Source organism: Carlito syrichta, unplaced genomic scaffold (genome assembly GCF_000164805.1).
Source record: "Carlito syrichta isolate Samal-C Ts95f unplaced genomic scaffold, Tarsius_syrichta-2.0.1 Scaffold307107, whole genome shotgun sequence".
NCBI lineage: Eukaryota > Metazoa > Chordata > Mammalia > Primates > Tarsiidae > Carlito > Carlito syrichta.
The window spans coordinates 226,868-250,691 of NW_007251203.1; the positions used below are offsets into that span (position 1 = coordinate 226,868).

Consider the following 23,824-nt stretch of genomic DNA (forward strand, 5'->3'; position numbering starts at 1 on the left):
TATGGTTGTGGGAATCAAGTGTAAACATGCACAGTAAATAAGATCCTTTGTTAACTGTGAGATTGTCCTTATGTATTACTATACTGACATGGATGAGAGCTTGTTTTTAATTAATGAAAAGCTTACCTACATTCTCTTTGAAAGTAAAGAATTACAGAAAATGTGATAAAGAATCTTATACTGAAATGCAGCTATGTACATTCATGATATTTTATTTTCTGTCACTGATACAGTACCGGTCATGGGGAGTGTCTTCTTGACAAGCCAAGTGGGAGAATATATGATCTGTCTTCACAACTTCCTGGATTAATGTATGATGTAAACAAGCAGTGTGAACTTATGTTTGGTCCCGGATCACAAGTGTGTCCCTACTTGGTAAGAAAAATTATCTCCTTTTGTTTGAAAAACTACCTTTAAAATTTTGCTTAGAATATATTTCAAAATGTATATTTATTCTCATGAATGAAAGGTAAACTAAATATAGTTTTTAAGTCTTGGAAAATTTCGTGTTTGGCAGAAAGAGGTTAGAAAAAGAAAAACTAAAACTTACTGAGTACTTATTCTATGTTGAGTACTTAAAAATTATCTTTTTTAGCTCTCATAAATTCCTATAAAGTACACTCATTGAGACAGCAGAGCCACAGAGAGTTTATATAATTTGAAACTTAAATTATTCAAATATTCATTTTCAAATGATACTATTTTAGAGTTGAGGGGAGAAAATATAGATGTTATAATACTGAATTATTTTAAAGACCTCAGGTACCTAATAGATTACATTTTCTTTTGGATAGATTTGAATCCAAGTAAGTTAAATTTGTGGCATATTGTTTAGTTTTCCTTGAGCTATTGGTTTGTAATTTATTTTGAGGATTGTTTCATAGATTAGACTTAATTTCCACTGAATTAGTTGATTCTGACACCTTTATGAGACCTGTAATCATTATTTTATTTTATTTGGGGGTACATTTAGGATTTAGTTTAGAATAAATGTCACTGCTTTGGAGAACCAGTGCTTTACTTTTCCATGTAGAGTAGTCATTCATTTTTTTTCATTCCTCTATATATCTTTGCCCAATTGCTTACCTCCTTTCTAGATTGTGAGGATCATTGTACCAATAAATATATATCCCCAGTGTCCAGCCCAGGATCTGCCACACAGGAGGTGCCACAAAATAAATGTTTATCAAATGTTGAATGAATGAAACAGTGAATACAGGAACATACAGAGTGTATTTTACATAGTAACTGTTCTTCTTAAAACCTTAAATTTATAATGATAAATTTTAATAAGATGTTAAACATCCACTGTGAAGGGAGAAATATTTACCTTGATATATCATTATAAAAGATACATTTCTTTCTAACCGGATTTAGACATTAAATAAACTTTGAATTTAAGTTCAGAAAAAGGAAGGAATTATCTTGGGAATAGCTCCTATGACCCTCTGTGGACTTTCGTTTCTTTTGAAAACTTTAGAACCCTTTGTTCAATAGCAGAAAGTATGCATTATATTCACAAAATAGGAAACTTCAGTATACATTATACAGTATTTCTATGCACATTATTATTCATACATTCCACCATTGCGTCAAAAGGGGCTTTTGGGAACTCCTGTGAATAACATATAACAACAAAAAGTCCTTTAGAAAAATATCTTATAAAAAGAAGAAAAATGTCTCACATAATTTTGAATTCTTCCATTCCATTTCATATCCCCCATTGTTCAATGTATGAATAAACATAACTTTTTTTTTTAAAGTAAATGTCACCATTTTATGTATTTAAAGGACAATCAATGACTAGGTCTCACTTAGTAAAGATTTTTTTACTGATTATTTTCACCTCATCTCATAAAACCAGGAAGCAGATCAGATCAGCTTATAAACCAGTGTATAATACTGAATTGATCCGGTGTCATGGTGTTATCCTTACTCTTGCTTGCCTGCCTTTTGCTACTGTGCAGAAACAATGCAAGCGTCTCTGGTGCACAAGTGCTGAAGGGGTTCACAGGGGCTGTCGCACTCAACACATGCCACTGGCAGATGGAACAACCTGTGGTCCTGGGATGGTAGGTTTTCTTGAAGGGTGAGTTTTGTATCAAGAGATTATCCAAGGATATGATTACCCTGCTTTTTTAGCACCTTGTTCATTATTTGCTGTCAACTTTTGTTTTGCCCTTAATGTTAAAGATCGCCTTGTATGTCTGGTATCATACATTGTCAACTGAATTAAGTTTTTAATTTTAATCTTTTTTGCAAACTGTAGAAGATGAATATTAAAGTGGTATATAGTTATCAGATAAATAATTACACTGATATATTATTATCTAAGTATATTATAGCCTTGCTATTAAAATTGAATATAGACATAAAGGCATTTCAGCAATTGCCCCAAGTTCATGGCTATTTCCTTTGCATACATTTTCTCCCAACAAATTCAGTTAGGTATAATTTTTTTTTTTTTTTTGAGTTGGAGTCTCACTCCATCGCCCAGACTGGAGTGCAGTGGCCGCTCCCGGCCACTGCAGCCTTGACCTGCCGGGCTCCAGCGATCCTTCCGCCTCAGCCTTCCAAGTAGCTGGAACTACAGGCGCACACTACCACTCCCAGCTGATTTTTGATTTATTGTAGAGATGAGGTCTCGCCAACTTGCCCAGGTGGGTCTCGAACCTGCAGGCTCAGGCAATCCACTCACCTCAGCCTCCCAAGGATTACAGGCTGAGCCACCGAGCCCGGCTTTAGGTATAACTTAAAGTAGTTTCTTTAGATCTTTATTGTTCTAAATGGTCTTTATTGTTCTAAATGGTTACACCACTAAAATTACCTGCCCATTATACTACATCTTTACGGTTCTAGCATTAATCACTAACTTATCTAACCTGGCAATATGATGTTGAATGACAAGGTTCCCCGTGAAAGTGAAATGTATTCTATGTGAAGATGAAGTCAGTGCTCCCGGGTAGCATTGGTGGCCAGTGTTATCTATATTAAATTTTTAGTCTGTCAACCTTCTCTGAGTTTCCTCAGGGCAAAAGGATACTTCCTTGGCTGATGCTGCCTCTTTTGTACCTTCACGTTAGCCAAAAGTAAAATCTTTTTTAAAAATATGGGCTGTTCAGGAGCTGAACTTGTGCCTTTACCACCTGTTTGTACCAGCTATTGTCTTTCTCTTGAAATGCTTTCCATCGAAAGGCATGTGTTTCCTATGGTAATTGCTTATGTCACAAATTACTTGCTCACTAACATTTTATCTGGAACTTCAGCAATTTTTTGTGGTAGCTGAAGTACTTATTAGAATTACCTAATGCTCTAATTACCTTTTTGTAAATTTAGGGCCAAAGTTCTCATGGACTTTTTCAATTCAGCTAGCACTGAATTTTACAATTCGATCTTTATATTATATGAAATTTTTAACTGGTGCATAAGAATTATTAAAAGTTTACTTTTTTTCCACTTTCTCTAACCAGTATTAGCAAATAGGTTTTGGAGGGGAAGGGTGGCATTTGTGAGAATAACTGGCTGTTTGAGAATGAGCAGAGAAAAATTCCTCCTTGAAGTGTGAATGCTTGGCTGCTGATATTGACCCATTTGAAGATGGACTTCAGGATATTCACCTAATTAAAGTCTAGAGTTGGCCTTACTCTGTTCCCTAGCAGCTTTTCAAGTTACTATATAACATGAACTTTCAGGATTGATTGCATATGGCCAAAATAGTGATGGATATATTTACAAATATCAAGTGATAAACTATTTATAGCTAATTTGTTGAATAGTCTAAATCCAGTTAGGGTATAAGTAGGATTTTTTTGAAATTAAGGTATGTATGAGTACAATGCACAGATCTTAGGTATACAATTTGATAGACTTTAACAAATATAGATGTATATAGCCAACATCCCTATCAAAATTATGACATTTCTATCACTCTAAGAAGTTTGGTCTTGCTTCTTTCTAGACAAATTCTCTCTCCTCCAGAGAAAATTCCTATTTTATTTCCATAGAGTGGTTTGTTCTCAATCTTAATGTAAATAGAACCATAGAGTGTACCCATTTTTTAGAGAGGCAGGATGGATCAGGATTCTTTCATTCAGCATGACATTTTTGAGCTTCACTCATATTGTGTGCACCAGGAGTTTATTCCTTCATATTGGAGTATAATTTAGCCATGCAAATGTACCACAATTTATTTATCTATTCCCCTACCAATAGACACTTTCTGGTGTTTGGCTGTTATAAATAAAGCTGCTATGAACATCCTTGCACATGTCTTCATGTTACATATGTTTGTGTTTCTCTTTGAGTAAAATTGTTGGGTTGTAGGGTAAGTGTATGGTTAACTTCCTAAGAAAGTGCCCAACAATTTTCCAAAGTACATGCACCATTTTAGATCCTCTCCAGCAATGTGGGAAAGTTCCAATTGCTCTGCATTCCTTGTTAACTTTTGATACTTTAAAAACAAATTTAGCCATTCCAGTAGGTGTCAAACGGAATTTCATTGTGGTTTTAATGTGCATTTCCTTGATTATTATCAGCCATGAGCATCTTTTTATATGTTTATTAACCATTTGATGATATGAGATATTGAGATGTACTTCAGAGTCAGAGTAGATGACAAGCAGAGGTGGTATTGGGGGTAGCAGTGTATGGATCATCATAGATGTAAATTCCTTTTTTTATTTATTAAAGACAGTGAGCCCCTATATATTTCACCACATCTGGCATCAAATGGAACTTTTATTGAAAAGATATTTTAAACAAATATTCTATAATTTTGCCTTAACACTCTGTCTATTCCCTTTATCTTGTGACTGTTTTACAAATGAGTCTATATGTTGAATACTTTTGGTAGTAAATCAGTTATTGTGAAACCACGGTGAATCCATCTGACAATGAGTTAATTTTATTACATAGGTAATAGCATAGCACCCTATCTTCTTCATGCTCTCATCTCTCAAATTCTTAAAACAAAAAAGCAAAAGATTACTTGAATTGTTTCTAGAAGATGTCCACCAAATACACATGCATATAGTACATTCTAAGATTTCATTTTGTTCACTTCTAATGTATCTTTCTCATATTGAATGACTTGTCCTAATGGAGCACACGAAGCATGTTAATATATACTGCTAATAAGCTTGGCTGTAGGACTCATTCATTCAACCAAGATTTATCATGGATCTACTGTATCAGACGGTATTGTAGGTGCTTATAATACATGAGTGAACAAAACAGGCAAAATTCCTGCCCTCATGGAGCTTACACTCTAGTGTATTCTAGTTTCTAGGGGGTACTAGAATACTACAAATAATTAATATAATAGTACCATCAACCAGATTGGTGCCCTGGACAAGGAAAATATAGCAGGAAAAAGATTGCAAGTTTTATCATAGGAGAGGGCAATTTTACATTTAAAATAGGGTGGTCAGAATAGACTTTGTATGAAGTTATCAAATTAGCTGTCTTAGAGGAGGTAAGAGGGTTATCTATTGAGGGTATCTGAGATAAGTGAGTTCCAGACAAAGGGAACAGCTGAGCTCCTACTTCTGGAATATACCTGAAGTGTTTAAATTTGTTTTTAAAGTATCAAAAGTTAACAAGGAATGCAGAGCAATTGGAACTTTCCCACATTGCTGGAGAGGGTCTAAAATGGTGCATGTACTTTGGAAAATTGTTGGGCACTTTCTTAGGAATGGAGTAAAGAGAGTGGGAGACTTGTAGGAAGTAATTGGTGGAATATTAATGTAAGGCCCTGCAGGCCACTGTGAGAACTGTACATTTACTTAAAGTAAAACAACAGAAGATCTGAACAGTCATTACCTCTTTTGACTTAAAAACAGGTCATTCTAGCAACTGTGTTGAGGCTAAACTGTGGGAGGCGAGTAATGTCAGATGGATTCACCATGGCTTCACAAGACATCTAGACAGCTGTTGCAGTGATAGAGGTGAGGGAAGCTGGTACTTAAACCAGAATGGTAGTGGTGGGACGATGAAAGGTCAATTTGGATGCATTTTAGAAGGAGCTAGAACATTTCCTAATATATTAGATGTGGAATGTTTGAGGAGGAAGAAGAGACATGATGACTAGGTTTTTGGCTGAACAATTTAAATCAACTTAGGATAAGCAAATTTTGATGGGGAGGGGCAGAAGTTCGGTTTGAGGTATGCCATGCTTGAAATATTTTCTAGACATTCAAGCAAACATGAGTAGGCAGCTGATATACTAGTCTGGAGTTCAGGAGAGAGATCTGGACTGGGCACAACTGTTCATAGAAAAGAATAAAAAGCCAAGATTTGATCCCAGAGTCATTCCAGCATTCAGATATCACAAAGAAGAAGACACACAAGAGACAGAGAAAAATTAATCATGGAGAAAGGAAGAAAACAAAAAACGTGGAGCCCTGGAAACTAAGTGGGAAAAAAAAAAAAGAATCAAAGAGGAAGAGAGATGCATACACTGCTGATAAGTCAAGGAAGACAGAATGAGAACTTGCCATTGGTGACCCATACAAAAACAGATTTATGGAAGAATGGGGTATAAAATCCTGGCTAGAGTGGGGTTATGAGAGAATACACAGAGAGTTAGACAATGAGCATAGACAACTCTTTTTTATTTTATTTTATTTATTTTATTTTTGTCGTTGTTGTTGTGGAGACAGTGTATTGTTATGTTGTCCAAACTGGAATGCAGGGGCACAATCATAGCTCATTGCAGCCTGTAATTCTTGGTCTCAAATGATCCTCCGACTTCAGCCTCCTAAGTAGCTGGCACTACAGGTGTGTGCCACCATACCCGGCTAATTTTGTTTTTTGTTTTTTGTTTTTGTTTTTTTTAGAGTTGGGGTCTTGCTATGTTTCCCAGGCTGGTCTCAAACTCTTGGGCTCAAGAAATCCTCCCATCTTGGCCTTCCAAAGTGGTGGCATTGCAGGCATAAGCCACTTTGCCCATTGAAAATTCTTTCAAGGAGAAGGCAATAGCTGGTAAGGGAAATAAGATCTAAGAAAAGTTTTGTTGTTGTTTTTAAGGTGGGAGAAAGAAGAGTGTGTCTGTATGTTAACAGGAATAATCTAGGGAGGTACTTCTCAAATTATCTATAGTAAAGGATCAGGCTTTTTAAAAATTTCTAATTATTTATAAATGAATCCTTTTGTACAAAATAATAAAAACGATTAACTAGGAAAATGAAATTAAAAAAAAATATTTTAGACAAATCGTTATACAGAGAGCAATGTGGCCATTCCTCAAATTAAAAATAGAATCATACCAGCAATTCCACTTCTGGTAATGTATTCAAATGATTGAAACCAGGATCTTGAAGAGATATTTGTATACCCATGTTCATAGCAGCATTATTTACAGTAGCCAAAAGGGGGAGACAACCTAGTGTCCTTTGATGGGTGGGTGAACAGATAAATGAAATGTGGTATACGCATATGCTGTGGTTTAAAAGTTTGCCCTTCAACATTCATGTTGGAATTTATTTGCTAATATAACAATATTGGTAGGTGAGGTCTTTAAGAGGTGATTAGGACATGAAGGATCTACTTTCATGGGTGGATGTAATGCCTGTGTAAAAGGACTTTCAGCAGTAAGTGCTCTCTCTCAGCCCTTCTGTATTCTGCCCTGTGTGGATACAGCATTCTCCCCCTCCAAAAGATGCCGCGAGCAAGGTACCATCTTGGAGGAAGAGAATAGCCTCATCAAACATAAGAGCCTGTCACACCTTGACCTTCCTAGCCTGTAGACCTGTGAGAGATAAATTTCTGTTCTTTATAAATCACAAAATCTTTTGTATTCTATTATAACAGCACAAAGTGGAATAAGTCAACATACAGTAGAAGATTACTCATCCTTAGAAAGGAAGGAAGTTCTGACACATTCTATAATGTGGATGAACCTTAGGAACATTATGCTAAGGGAAGTAATCCAGTCACAAAAAGACAAGTACTATATGGTTCCAATTATATGGGGTATCTGGAGTAGTCAGAGTCATAGAAAGAGAAAGTAGAATGGTGTTACCAGGAGGTGGGGGGAGAGCAAAATGGGGGTTTGATTTTACAAGATGAAAAAGTTCTGGAGATTGGTTGCAGAATAGTGTGAATACACTTAACACGACTGACTTGAACACAAAAAATGGCTATGATGGTCAATTTTATGTGTGTTTGCCACAATTAAAAATAAACATAGTCCAATTTTTAAATTATTTACTTTAATAAACATAAAATTACTCTGTACAAATCTTATAAAAATTTCTAAATGCTTGCTCTCAATTTCTCTATCTTCTGCAGTCTGATAATGGGTTCATAGAGTGGAATCAGCACATGTCTACTTCTTAGCTATCACAGAAGTGATGATATAGGAGAAATGGGAAAATTGCTAGAGTGATTTTTTTGAGTAGAGAGAAAGGATCAGATCAAGGGAACAGGTGGAGGGAATGACCTTGTCTAGGAGTGTGGATTTTTTATATATGCTTATAGGCAAGAAGGCTGAGTGTGTGCAGATGCTGGTGGGTAGATAGAACAGGTGGTAGGAGATTGTGGGCCGATTCTTGTGTAAGTTTCCATTTTCTTGATGATTGTTAAGAAACAAGGGCTTCATTTGAGACTTTGGATAAGGATAAAGTAGAAAGTTACCTAAAAGAGTGATCTAGTGAATGGATATATTTGAGTAAAAAAAATGGAAGCACAGAAATATGACATATTAACCTAATGTTTGTTTGCTTTTTAAAAAAAAACCGTATTTGATTTTTAGCGTTTAAATTTTCCTTCCTCTCCAGTGAGTCTAAATCTCAAAGGCAAGAAAAATATACTCTTTTGCATGGGAAATATTCATAAAATGGTGTCAAATGTAATTACATTTCTGAATTAATAAAAGCTTGCTTTAAATTTGTTTATAGTGTGTTCTTCTATTGATCTTTATGCTACTATTATAATCATTGTGATGTTCTAATTAGATATACATGGATTGTTTCCCTTTGTGTTTATTATTTTTATAGCACTGCCACCATGGGCTATGTGTAAACAAAGAAATGGAAACACGTCCTATAGATGGTGAATGGGGACCATGGGGACCTTACAGTTCTTGTTCAAGAACATGTGGAGGTGGAATCAAAAGCACAACCAGGCTCTGTAATCGTCCCGAGTATGTCTTTTTTATGTCACTGTAAATTAAGATTATCTCAAGGCACCAGAAAGTAAACATCAGTTTCATTCACTTCTAAAACCGGAGGTCAGTCTTGTAAGTTTCTGAGATTCAGAAAACTTCTGGAATACTTTAAGCTATATTACTTTATATCTTAGTAGATTCAGACATTTTTAAAAAAACTAAATATATTAAATTTTATAATCTGAACTGAAAAAATAAACCTTTTCTTCACTTTTTGTGTCTTCTGATTTAGGATAAATTTAAGATATAAATATGAATAACAGTAATATGGTGACATTTTCACATTTACTATATTCCTAATGAAAGATCCTGGCTCCTTTCACTTATATTTTGGCTCTCCTGGACAAAATCTGTAGTTTGGTTATCACTTTTTTACTGTTTTATGTAATTTGACATGTCATATTTTTTTTTCTTTGCTTCTCGTGTTATAGATACATCATTGTCTTTAACTGAATAAACACTGAAGTGTATCTCCCCCTCATCAAACTATTTAAAAGAGCTTAGAGATTTCATAAAGATTTTAAAATAATGTTTCCATTGTATATATGATATATAAATTGGTAAGCAATATGACATTATTTATTTAAAGTCTTATTAATAAGAATTTTAATGCAGAAATATGACATTTTCTGAATAAAATATAACTTAAATTATTTAAATTTTGAAATAGCTAGGTTATACTAGAAGTCTTTATATTCCAAAAATTCTGAAAAAAGTGTTTTTATTTTCCAGCATAAGTTGAAATAGAGATGAATATAGATTGATACCATAAAACTCCTTGAACTGAGTGATAAGTAGGATTTACATGACAAAGATACATTTTTTTTCTTTTTATTTAACGTGCTATCTTCCTGGTTATTGCCTCTGGCTTTCTACGTGTCTTTTTTATTAATTTCAGAAAAATGAACAAACCCTTTTTTTGAAGTTTAAAAACAAATATCCATGTTTGTTTTCTTGTTAGTTATTCTAGTCAAGAATATGATATCATTTCTGCCCTCCAGGCCTCAGTGTTCACCCTAAAGTGACTAATTTTATGATTCATTAGTCCTAGAATTGCTTAAAACCCCTGTTACATAATCGTCCCGAGTATGTCTTTTTTATGTCACTCTGTTAGAAACAAAGAGTGTTAGTGGGACGTCAGTGGTTTTTCAGATCCTGGAAAAAATGGAACAGTTTTAGAAGTAAATGGCAGAAATAATATTGTACTGATGTGCTTTAAAATGTAATGAATTTGACTAGGCCAAGAAACGGAGGAAAGTACTGTGTGGGCCGCAGGATGAAATTTCGATCATGTAATACTGATTCATGTCCAAAAGGCAAGCAAGACTTTCGAGAGAAGCAGTGCTCTGATTTTGATGGTAAACATTTCAACATCAATGGTCTTTCCCCTAATGTAAGATGGCTTCCAAAGTACAGCGGGAGTAAGTAAATTATATTATTTCTTTGATGTAAAAATATTTTGAGACATAGGAACACATACCTTTATTATTATACATTTAATGTGTGACTTTTTTCTTTTTTATAGTTGCCATAAAAGATCGTTGTAAACTCTATTGTCGCGTTGCTGGAACCACTAACTTCTACCAGTTGAAGGATAGGGTTGCTGATGGTACTCCTTGTGGAACGGAAACTAATGACATCTGTGTTCAAGGCCTGTGTCGGGTAAGTAAACTGTAAATTTCTATTATGTTTAAAGTAACTTTGTGGGGAGCACATAACATGAACAAGGGTACCTGATCCCAAACCAGATGAAGTGAGGACTAATAGGAGACCCAAACTTCACCTGTTCGATGACCACTTATTATCTAATCCTGAATTATACCCCACATCTTTAAAATAAATTTTAAAAAAAGAAAATGTTTTCTTTCTCTAACTAAATGTTATTTTTATTACTTCGGTATATATGCTCTTATGAACTCCAACAAAGCAACCTTTGATATCATGCTATCTATAGGAATGTAGTTTTACTTGTGACTAGGCAATTCTCTGTCACAAAGCATAATTTGCAAAGCATTTAGATAAGTTTGCTGATTTTGTTTCACCTGTTGGATTCGTAATCAAGATGGGTATGAGGTCAGCTTCCTAAAAAGATAGAAAGCAATAGGACACAAAGTTTGTAAAGTGCTTTTGCTACTTCACTTGTGACCTTCTATGGTAACTTTCTTCCTTCTGTGTTAAAACCATTCATGTCTTCCCTTCCTCTCCCCAGCCTTCTGTCACTTCTTATGTACATTCAGCAAACATTGATTATCTTCTAGATGTCTGATTCTGTGTAAGTCACCAGGATAAATGATCAGAGCAAAGCCCCCACTTCACAGTCATAGATTCACAGGAGAGATAGGCAATGGTCATAGATTCACAGGAGAGATAGGCATATAAACTACTAGAATGCAATGCTATGCATAGGTCATCTGCAAGGTACATGGAGATACTAAGAAGAGAGTGTCTTATTTTATGGGGAGATGGGTAAAGGATTAAAAGAACCCTTCACAGAGGATGTGAGCTTTGTGCTAAGTATAGAAATGAGTAGGTTTTAGAAAGGTAAGGAAGTAAGGGAGCAGGGTCAGAGTTAGGGACTAGCAGATGGTTGTTATATGAACTTTTTTTTAAATTTTTTTTTTGCCTAATTCCTTGGAGACCCATGGAAGGATTTGAAGTCAAGGGAGAGATGTGTTTTGATTTGCATATTGGAATACTCAGAATGTTAATGTTAGAAGATTGGGGGTAAATGGGCCATTTAGCAGGACTCTAGGTGAGAGCACATGTTGCCAATGGTGATCTTAAGGACAGATGGTGAGTTTGAGAACTAAGCGAATGTAGTGAATATAGTAAGTGTACTTCTATAAAATCAACTTTTTACGTTTTCACATGAGTGAGATCAAATAATATTTGTTTTTTTGTGCCTTGCTTCACTTACCATAATGTCCTCCAGGTTCATCTATATTGTTGCATATGGCGGAATTTTATTCTTTTGTATGGCTGAATCGTATTCATTGTGTACGTAAATCACATTCTTTTCATCCATACATTTATGGATGGAAACTTAGGTTGATTTTATGTAGAAACATGGGAGTGTGGGCATACTCTCTTTGACATACTGATTTCATTTCCTTGGATATATACCCAGTAGTGGGATTACTGCATCATGTGATACTTCTATTTTAGTGGGTGTTATGTGCTTGCACCACAAATTGAGAAGTATTTGAGGTAATGCATTTGTTAATCAGCTAGATTTAACCTTTCTATAATGTATGTGCACTTCAAAACAATGCTGTACATGATAAAAAACATATAATGTTCTCTGTCAATTTAAAAATAAAATTTAAAAATTTTTAAGAAATGTAAGTATAATCTTGTGAACTTATTTATTCCTTTGGTTAGGGTGGAAGTTAACAGGGTAAATTTAAATCTCCCCAAAAAGCAAATATATATTACCAGGTGATAAAAGCCTTACACCCAAAGAGCTAATGAGATATTTAAAGTCATTTAAAATAACTTATGCATTGAAAGAAGCTTAAATACTACAAATGGGTTGCTAAAATATATGGCCTGAAAAAATTATGTTTTCTCTAAATTAGCAGGATAAACTCATATGAAAAAGAAAAAAATTGTAATAAAGATTATTAGAACATATAAATACATCATACTTTTAGAAAGTATATAGTTAAACTTTTCACTTTAGAATATTTGTCTTGTGTATAATAGGATTCATGAAGCTTAAGAGATTTTCTTTTTCGATCTCCAAATTTAGAGGACGATTCCAAAGAACTGAAAAAATAATTGCAGTGTATGCAGAGGACAGCTTCTGCATGGAGAGGAGCTATATTTGTTTTTTGAAACTTATGGAAAGTTGCTATTTACTTTCATAGTTATTTATTTATTCATTCATTCTTTTAATAAATACTATTGTGCTGAGAATCAGTTTTAGATAAGTTGTTTCTTTCAAATGTTGATTTGAAACTGGAATTATTCCAAGAGTTCTAAGGTAAGGAGTTAAAAAGTTAATTATGAAGAACATCTTTTTGGAGTATTCTAATGTGTTGCTTACATAGTCATACTTTTGTCTCTGTGAATTACATTTGCTTAAAGGGTGCTTTTCAAGTGATAGTGGTTATAGGAATTGATGTCAGTGTTACAACACAGACTCCTAAGTTTTATCTCCAAGGATTTTAATTTGGAAGATCTGAGGGATCTGCCTTTCTGAATGCCACCCCATGTAATTCTGATGTAGGAGGTGTGTGGGTAACTCTTTGAAAAGCACTGCATTTTAGACCATGTAAAGAGATGTATGAAAATATCAATGCACAACAAGATCAGAAGATATTCTGAAAAAAATCATGTTTTACTAAGCTTCCTGTTAATTGAAGGAATATTTGTGAAAAGAACTTTCTAAGCCTTAAAGCATCATGCTTATACTTAGTCATTCTTATTATACTGATTGTAATAAATGTGTTTTGAAGCAAGCTGGCTGTGATCATGTGTTAAACTCCAAGGCTAGGAGAGACAAATGTGGAGTGTGTGGTGGGGACAACTCTTCATGCAAGACAATGGCAGGCGTCTTCAATAGTGCCCATTATGGTGAGTTGTTTCTCGTTTTCCCTTTTGCTTGGTATAATAGCAGAGCATATAGTAAAGACATAATAGTAATGTTTTGTTATTGTTTTGTCTACTCTATCCCTTAGTCCAAAATGATTGTCAAAAAGTATTTCCTAAATATAAAAAAATTAAATTTTATGTTATACCAGTTGTATCCTTAAATTAATGGATTCACATTCTCAAAACTACTCTGATTCTTAAAAATGTATTAAGTGTATTTATTAGATTTAATCCAGTGCTATTCTACTGGAGTATATTAATAGTTCCCCAATTAATGAAGTCCTTTTATTGATGTTCATGCAACCTAGCTTTCAAATATTTTCATTATTTGAACCACTTTGTATGACATGGTTTATCTGATGTGTTTCTTATTAATGGTATATTGAAAATGTTGATTGAAGGGGAAGGACGAAACCATTACTTAAATGTTGATTCAGAGTGATCACATTTGATCTTCCAGGTAATATCTGGATCCACAGTATAATTGATTTAGCTATTATTTTATTTTTCTTCAAAATGCTATGAAAATATGTAAGACATTTTTCATTCTAACATTTTCTAGACTTTTTTCTTTTTATGGCAATGAAAACAGACCTTGAAATCTTTCCTTACAATTTAAAATTTATTTTTTACAGTCTGATTGTTCAGCTTTAAATTGTGTTCACATGTGTTCGAATTGTTACGTTATGTTAGTTACTTCAATTAAAGTTGTAGAATTAAAAACAAAAAATTTATGTTTTTATCTATATGGAAAGTATAGTACGTTTTATACTTTAGTGGTGCTTATGAATCTTAGTTACTAGATGATTTAACATACTGTTTTTCTAGTTATTATTACTCATTCATAGGAACTATACATTTGATCTCTTTCTATAACCAATAGCACACATTTATTATAGTCAGTATTCACTGATATTTTTTCCAGGATAAAGCCATATGTGCCAAATTAGAATCAAATATTAATCTTGTGAAAATTGTACTGTGAATTAATTCGCCAATGGCAATAGGTGTTAAACTCATTTGCAGGGTCTGAATAGCATTTATCACATTTCTGCCCCCTAGTGGTAGCCTTCATCTTGTCACCTTTGCAACACCTTAAGCTTGCTTTCTTGAAAATTATAATGGAAAAAACATAAGTAGTGGGTGAGAATATTATATGGAGAAAAATGTGTAAATTAAAATTATTCTTGTAGATCAATAACCTGAAATCAGTATGCAGATAGTGTATACAGAATCATCAAATCATTCATTGTCTTATATTTAAAATGTGAGGCTTTAAAGAGATAAAATAAGACTGCTCTAAAAATATGCTCAGCGATCTGACATTACAGTTGTAAATTTTTAAGCTCTTTTAAAAAACTTCTTCTTAAATTCATTTCCTATTCATCAAAGTTAGCGTATGAGAAATATAATAACTTTGTTTATTCATATAGTAAATGGGGGAAAACCCTAATAAATAATGAAAAGGAAAAACTAAGAATAATATCACTAGAGCATAATTATTTGTAGTGCTTAAAAACATGAGAGTATTTGGACAACTATGTAACATGACTGATTTTAGTGTTGGGAAAACTTTTTTTCATGTTTAATATATATTTGATATAGCGCTTCCTCTTTTGAACAGTGCCAGTGTCGCTGAATTTGGTCTCATAAAGTGGAAATATTACTTTCATTTTACTCAAGAAAACTTTTTACTTTTCTCATAAGAAGTTTATTAGTATACTTTTAAAAGTAATGTAAAGTTTTGGGGGTAGATAAAGGAATGCCTGCTTATACGACAAACTAAAAGCTTGAGAAAAAGCTTAAGCTTTTTTTTCTTTCTGTTTCTATTATTTTTCATTAATGAAATTGAAAAGTTTTATTATCTGGCTGTTCGCTGAGTCTCTGTGAACATATCACAGCAGTGACCAGTTACTTTAATATCTCCTGGATTTGTGACTAGTATTTGAAATCCTCTATTTTTTCCTAGTAGGAAAAAATATAAAAGCATAAGCCAGGTTTTAAAATGAATCCGTGTATTAAGTGTCTCAGGAGCTAAAATACTAGCTTTGTTCCATTCTATATTAAAGATTTTAAGAGTAGGAAAAGTTAAGAATCCAAAGTCTGTATCTAGACGATGACCACTTTTTCTCAATCCTCAGTCATTTGTATATATAAAGCACTGAATCAAAAGGTATGACCACCGTATCATTTGTTAACGATAAAATGAAATTAAGTCTGACTATGTTATTCATATTTTTTAATCATTCAGCAGTAATAACCTCTAGGCCATCTGCTTTTTGTGAAATTTAACATGTGTAAAATTATATTGCAGGTTATAATGTTGTTGTAAAGATTCCCACAGGAGCAACAAACATTGACATTCTTCAGCACAGCTATTCTGGAAAACCAGAAGATGACAATTACCTTGGTAAACATTTTTCGTAAACAGCAGCCAATGTGTGGTTCGTGTACAATTTCATGGATGTTGTGGTTGATGTAAATTCTTGGAAGGCAACAAGAGTTCTTTGAGCAAACATGCCATTTCAGTTCATACTGAACTTAGGTCATCCAACTCTCTAGACGTATGTTCTTCTTAAGCTCTACAAAATATATTCTTAAAAAAAAAAACACAGAATACAATTTTGAAAACTAAATTTGTTTCCACTTTTTCCTGTAAGAGTATCTTAGATAACCATAAGTTATAGTCAATCAGTTCCATGTGTATTTAGAATAAAATTATATCTTTTTGTCTAATATTGATTATGGAACTCTTTGGGATTAAATCTTTTAAATAGGTTTCTTCAGTGTTTTTGCCATGTAGCAAAAACATTTTAGCACAATTTTTCAATGGCTCTTGTATTTAAAAAAGACATCAAAGGAACTGTGGTTTCACATTAGGTGTTAATGAATGTAGTCACAGTATATTGTCCTGTAGCTATTTCCAGAGTATAAACTTAATTTATGTTATCTATTTTTAGAAATTAGCTTTAGGTTTAAAGAATTTTACTTAGACACAAAAATGAAAAGAATATTTTACAAACCTTTCCCTTGTGTCTGAGAAATATTTTAATGCTGACTTATCCTTCACTCACCACCCTGAAGTAGGTATTTGATGGTGCAGAGCTGATATTGAGAAAGAGTTAGGTATTTGATGGCTCAGAGCTAATATTAAGAAAGTATCTGCTTCACATTAATAAAATGTGAAATATTGACCCAAATAATTCAGATGTGTAACTGGCAATCTGAATCTATAATGAACAGCTTATCAGAAATTACATTTGGCACTATAAAATCAAAAGTAAAGGGAACTGCTTAGTGAGTACTGGATTTTCTTTTGGGGTGATGAAATGTCTTGGAACTAGGTAGAGGCAGTTGTACAACATTTTATGAATGTATTGAATGCCATGAATTGTTCATTTAAAAATGGTCAATTTTATGTTATGTCAATTTCATCTCAATAAAAGATAAAAAATATTCTCAATGAAAATATTTTTATTTATTACCCTTTTACATTTAGTTGAAGTTATTTTTCTTTTTTTGCTATAAATATGACCTAGGTACACATACATATATACACTACCATATTGTAGAAAAATAATTTAATAGGTTTTTTTTAGGTTTCAAATATAGATATATGTATCTTTCTAGAATTAGGAGTGGACCACAATCTCCTAAATAGGCCTATCCAGTTTTAATAAAGTATAGATTCTTATATAAAATAACTTCCGTTTCATAGGATAAATATAGATCTTTGGTGGGAAAGGTTGGAGGGTCAAAAAATCACCTGTGGTACAATGTACACAGGTGGGAGCAGTAGGTACACCTGAAACCCAGACTTCTTTGCCACTGTACAGTGCATTCATGTAGTCGAAAACTAATAGTATCCCTGAAAGTTCTGGAAAAAAAAAATACACACACACATACACACACACACACACACAGACACACATAAAACTTTATTCTCACTGAATTCAGTGTAGTATATAAAGACATTTATACTAGTACATATATACACAGAAACACCAATTTTTTAAATACAGTAATTCCTTCAAGATTACTTTTTCAGAGGAGTATTATATTTATTAGGAAGTCTAGCCACAGATAAATTGTATGCTTTTGGCAAGGTTTCCCAGAGTGCCAAACAAATGTTTTCCAGAAAGGTTATTGTTCCACTGAAAAGTATAGCATAAATAAAGCAAACAAAAAGTATTTGATTAACCTGAAGTTTTTCCTAGTCAGTATAAAACTTTAAATATTGCATATCCTCTTGAAAATTAAAAATAATTAGCCCAGTATTTTACAACATAAACACTTAACATTTTCTAAATTTGATCCCTATTAAAAGCCTGTGAAGCCGGGCTTGGTGGCTCAGCCTGTAATCCCGCTCCTTTGGGAGGCTGAGGTGAGTGGATTTGCCTGAGCCCGTGGGTTCGAGACCGCCTGAGCAGGCGAGACCTCATCTCTACAATAAATAAAAAAATTAGCTGGGCGTGGTAGCATGCACCTATAATTCCGGCTACTTGGAAGGCTGAGGCAGAAGGATCGCCGAGGCAGAAGGATCACCGGAGCCCAGCAGGTCGAGGCTGCGGTGGCCGGAAGCGGCCACTGCACTCCAGTCTGGGCGACAGAGTGAGACTCCAACTCAAAAACAAAAAAAAAAAGCCTGTGAGGTAGAAATTTGTATTATTTCTATTCTGCTGTTCAGAAAATTGAGCAAGAGTTTTGTCCAAGATTACATAGAAATTAACTGGAACACTTTGAACTTAAATCTATTGTTTTAACATGGAAAATTCATTTGTCTTTTTACTGCTATACTGTTGTGGACACCATGTAATTTTGTATTTTAAAAATAACAAATTATGAGCACATATGATATAATTGTTTTATGAATATATTTATATATGTAAATGTATACACACATACATATTTGACAGGCATATATTTATACCTGTCACTGGGAAAAAGAGAGGACAAGACAGGACCATAGACAGAGAGGGAGATAGGCGTGTTTATCTGAAATGCAGAAATTCACATATGTATCAGCAGTAATTGAGTACCTTTCTATGAAAGATTCAAGCATTTGTATAGAAAGAGGTATTCTCATTGCTTGACCTTTTAGAATATTGGCCCTAGCATGCTAAAGCTTTGTACCTTTTTTCCAAGACAAGCATAAATGGAATGTTGTAGTTGTGTAGCTGCTCTTTCTTTCTCCACCATTGGAGACCAGGTCCTATGAACTGATCTGTCTACTGGGGCCATGAATTCTATTCACTTTCCCCCACTTGTATGTCTCTTCTGAAGCTGCATGCCTAATGGAAGAAGATAACTTTCTGAGATAGAAAAGTAGAGGGTGAATTTATTTTGATATCTTTGGCTGATGTGCTGAAGTTTGCCTACTTATAGATTAGATTCCACAATGCATTAAAACAAACTTATTTCCTTAGTATTAATTTACATTTACTGACTTTAGTTTTAAAAACTGATTTGAATTTTAAATGTTAAAAAAGTATTCTATGTCCCATTGACTTGTTTTACTATTTCATGAGTAATATTTTGTTATTTTACAGCATTGTCTGACACTCAGGGAAATTTTCTTTTGAATGGAAATTTTGTTGTAAGTATGTCAAAAAAAGAAATCAACGTACAAGGAGCCATTTTTGAATACAGTGGATCAAACAACTCAATTGAAAGAATTAATAGTACTGATCGACTAGAAGAAGAACTGATTCTGCAGGTAGATTCTCAGTAGTTATTCATAAGACTTAGCTTTAATCTTCTTAGTAACTACAGTTAAGCAGTTAACATTTATTATTAAATGTATACAAATTATGTCTTTATATGTCTTTTATGAATTGACTGTTCGTTCCTTTGTATTTTATTGAGGTGTTGTGTGTGGGCAATTTGTACAACCCTGATGTACGTTATTCTTTCAATATTCCTATGGAAGAGAGGAGTGACCTGTTCACATGGGATCTGTATGGACCATGGCAAGACTGTACCAAAATGTGTCAAGGTACAACTGGCATTAAATAAGACACAATAGCCTAACTATGCATGCTGGTGTCATTTAGGGTACTTTTTTTGGCAGAGGGGGAGTTTTTGAGTTTAGCTACCTATAGAATCTTCCCCACCATCCCCACGCATATCCCATACAGACATTTCAATGTTTCCTTTTTTTTAATCCCTTCCACTTTTCCTCTCACTGATTCTTTGTTTTTTGTATTAACAAACCCATTTAACACTACCCTTTTCAACATTCTCCATTGCTGCTTCTTTCCTTTCCTGTTCTCATTTTTTTTTTCACAGCCACAGAAAGTTTCTCTAACTCGCAATCTGCTACCCAGTGAAATATCTGCCCTTCCCTCTACCCACCTCCACATGCTCTTCCTCAACAACTTGGCTTCCCCTTTAGTGTTGAGATATCGAACATTCTTTTATTTCCCTTCCTTGACCACAAGGAAATATACTTGTACTGATAGCATAAATAACTGAAGGGAATAGAGGGGGACAATGGAAAAGCAGAGAAATTTACAGTAGGGAAAGAAAGCAGAAAGATGCAATTTATAATAATGGGTACTTAGTTGTATAATATGATGCTTTTCAATGCCGTAAACACTTATTGAGGGAATGCTTTGTTTCAGAATATTAATAAGACCCCAATTCTGCATTCAAGTTTTGCAGTCTAGTGGTTGAAACAGATGCAGTAGATAGCTTAATTTAAAAAGGTAGCTGCAAGCCGGGCTCGGTGGCTCAGCCTGTAATCCCGCACCTTTGGGAGGCTGAGGTGAGTGGATTGCCTGAGCCCGCGGGTTCGAGACCCGCCTGGGCATCGAGACCTCATCTCTACAATAAATCAAAAAAAATCAGCTGGGCGTGGTAGCGCATGCCTGTAATTCCGGCTACTTGGAAGGCTGAAGCGGAAGGATCGCCGGAGCCCAGCAGGTCGAGGCTGCGGTGGCCGGGAGCGGCCACTGCACTCAGTCTGGGCGACCGAGTGAGACTCCAACTCAAAAAAATAAAATAAAATAAAAATAAAATGGTAGATGTGCTGCTACAGATATACACAGAGTAGACCATAGAAAAGGTAGAGCGAGCAGGTTGTCAGCAGATTGAAGCTGAAGGTAGAGAAGTTTGTGTAGAATGGAGAAAGCGTTTTCATGGGTAATAGAGAAAAGGTTTGGTAATTGGAGGCACAGTGTGAGTCAGAGAGGCAGAAACTCAGAACAATATGCAGATCGGCTTATGCAAGAAAGTGGGTGGCCAGGGGCAGTGACCACAGTCTAACAAACTGTCCTGACAAGGTGCCAAAAAAACTGTGGTGTCCTGTTCAGGGCCGATGCTGCCTTGGTCTTGTGGCACTAGGGCAGTGCTGCCCAGAATAATTGTGTGGGACCGGGTGTTCCTGTTACGCTTGGGCAGTGTCTCAGTGGAGGGAGGTGGCGGTAGATGATGAACGGTTGACTAGGATAAATGCTGGAGGTAGGCCACAAAGAGCTGTGGTCACATGGAAGAAGGAAGAATTCATTTTGACAGAAAGGCCATGGATATACTTTACAGAAGAGAATTGGAGTTTGGGGAGCTGGGACCAGCACTCCAGCATGAGGGGTAAGCTCGTCTGTAGCCATGGATGTGGGGAGTTAGGAGAACGAGTTCAAGCAACAGGAGAATGGAGGAATACTCTAAAATGCAGTGAACACAGTAAAGGACAACACAATTCTAAATGGAAGTTTGGACACACATGGTGAGAGATGGGTTGGGAGGTCAAACCGGAGAGCTCTCTTAATGACATGCAGCGTAACAGGAGCTATGATTTCTTTTGCCACATAGTGTACTATGATTATATATATATATATATTTTTTTTATATTTTGTTTTCTGTGTAACATTTTGGTTTCTCTAAAGTTAAATTCTTTACTTTGTTTGTTTACCAGTCCCAAATTTATTGTCAGAGCTGTGTATACATTTTGTCTTAATATTTTCAAGCATATTATTTAATTTGTCAGTTTCAATTTTCCTTTACTTTATCTCTTGCTCCTGTGGCCTTCTTTTCTCCTGCTCTGATTTGCTTGTGTTGCTGTTCAGCCTTGTTATATGACTGTCACCTTGAAATTTCCCTTTATTATTATCATGGAAATTCTCTTTAATCTTCTTTTGTGCTAGATTTCCTGTTTTCTAAATCCCATGACTTCCTCTTCTTGATTTTCTTCCCAAATAGGGTGAAACATATCCCTCAGTGCTTTTCCAAGAAAGAAAGTCATTTTTTTTGAGACCTTTCATATTTGATAATGGCATTATCCTGTTCTCATGCTTGACCAGTAGTTTAGCTGGTATAAATTCTAAAACAGATTTTTTTTTTAGAATTTGAAAGACTTGTTTTCTGGCTTTTCCAATTTTCTGTGCTCGTATGTAGTACTTTCTTTTCTGGAAGTTTTGTGGATTATTTTTTAAATTTTAGTGGTATGAAATGTCGGGATACGTTGCCTCAGTGTGGGTGTTTTTTACATCTGTTTTTCTGGATAATTGAGATGTCATTTCAATTTGGAAACATAGATTCTTTGTCTTGAGAAATGTTACTGTGTTATTACTTTGACAATTTTCTCACATTAATTTTTCTCTTTATCTTCTTATAATTTTGATTATTTGGATGTTCAACCTCCTAAAAAGAGCTGTTATTTTCTAATTTCTTCTCCCAGTTTCATCATTTTCTTGATGTTTTCTTCTAATGACATCTTGCTTTTGCTTCATGAATGCATTACCTTCTATTATAGCTCTGAGGGTATTCATTATAATCTTTAAGTTTTCTTCTGCTCCCTGACTTATATGTGTTTCATCCTAGTTCTATTTTGCTTTTGTTTATTCTACCTCTTATGTGTTAGAGGTTTTTCTAAAATGTCTATTGATCTTTCTCTGTTCATATTTAAGAAGTACTAAAATCTGATTCAAAGTCCTGTGTGGGTCAGACAAGTCAACTAGAGGCTACATTATAGAGTAATTTGGTTATGAAGTAGCCCTTTCATGTGTCATTGGGGAGTAGCCCCAAATGTCATTGTCAGTTGATCTTTTTTCTTGGGTTACATAGGCTCCCACAAGAGGAATTCTCTCATCTTCTGATGGTCATGAGGAGGCTGCAGGACAATAGACACTGGCTTATAGTCAGAAGAAGATGGAGAGCCCAGTGGCCTGGGATCTCATCAGTCAATATGGGATCCTCACTTAATCACACAGTTCTAGTACAGTGTGTCCCCAGCTTCCCTCACCTGTGTCTTGCACTCTCAAGTTCACCTCTTCTAGAACTATGCTGTCCAATATGGTAACCCCTAGCTGCATGTGGCAAACCACTGAAATGTGCTATAAGCGTGATATACAAACTGAATTCTGAAGATTTGCTATGAAAAAAATGTAAAATATACATTAATACTTTTTATATTGATGGCAAATATCCATATTTTGGATATTTGAGGTCAAGTATAAATGTCATTAAAATTAATTTTATATTTTTTTTAACTTTTTAATATGACTACTAGATAATGTGGCTCACATTCTGTTTTTATTGGACAGTGTCGCTCTCACCTAGAAGAGTAGTGGTCTAACTGTTTTGTATAAATACTTTTCAATCAATTCACTTTTTCAAGCCTACTCCTTTCATATTTACCCCTTCAGAGGAACCCAGTGTTTTCCATTCCTGGGCTTTTCTGGAATTTTATGGCATGAATAGTTTGTTTCTTATTTACTTTCCCACTTCACAGGCTTAGGTTTCATCTTCCTTGGCTCTGTTAAATAGTTATTTCCACCTACTTTGCATATTCAAAATTTCCTTTTCTTGCCTACTGTTTTTTAAAATCTTTTTTTATTTGTTCTTTTGGTTTATGCCTTTTCAAAATTCCTTGTAGTTATTTCAAAGGATATTTAGGAAGAAGCAGAAATAACATATGTTCATGTTTGCTTAATTGGAAGTACAAAGTTGAACTTTGATAGAACAGAAATTTGATAATGTCACTGACTACTTAAACACTTTACTGTCTCTCCATTGCAGAAATTTGTAAAGTTCAAACTATCTGGCCCATTATGACCACTTCTCTTA

The 23,824-nt window shown here is 34.5% G+C and overlaps 1 protein-coding gene across 1 annotated transcript in view; it reads left to right on the forward strand.

Moving 5' to 3' along the window:
- The window catches only part of ADAMTS20 (ADAM metallopeptidase with thrombospondin type 1 motif 20), a 191,628-nt gene that overhangs the window by 79,001 nt on the left and 88,803 nt on the right, over nt 1-23,824 (forward strand). Inside the window, exons 10-18 of the mRNA XM_008063856.1 lie at nt 234-375; nt 1,968-2,072; nt 8,997-9,142; nt 10,406-10,587; nt 10,692-10,828; nt 13,627-13,744; nt 16,077-16,172; nt 19,312-19,478; nt 19,628-19,757. Coding sequence (XP_008062047.1) covers nt 234-375; nt 1,968-2,072; nt 8,997-9,142; nt 10,406-10,587; nt 10,692-10,828; nt 13,627-13,744; nt 16,077-16,172; nt 19,312-19,478; nt 19,628-19,757 — 1,223 coding nt within the window. The remainder of the gene's footprint in view (nt 1-233; nt 376-1,967; nt 2,073-8,996; nt 9,143-10,405; nt 10,588-10,691; nt 10,829-13,626; nt 13,745-16,076; nt 16,173-19,311; nt 19,479-19,627; nt 19,758-23,824) is intronic.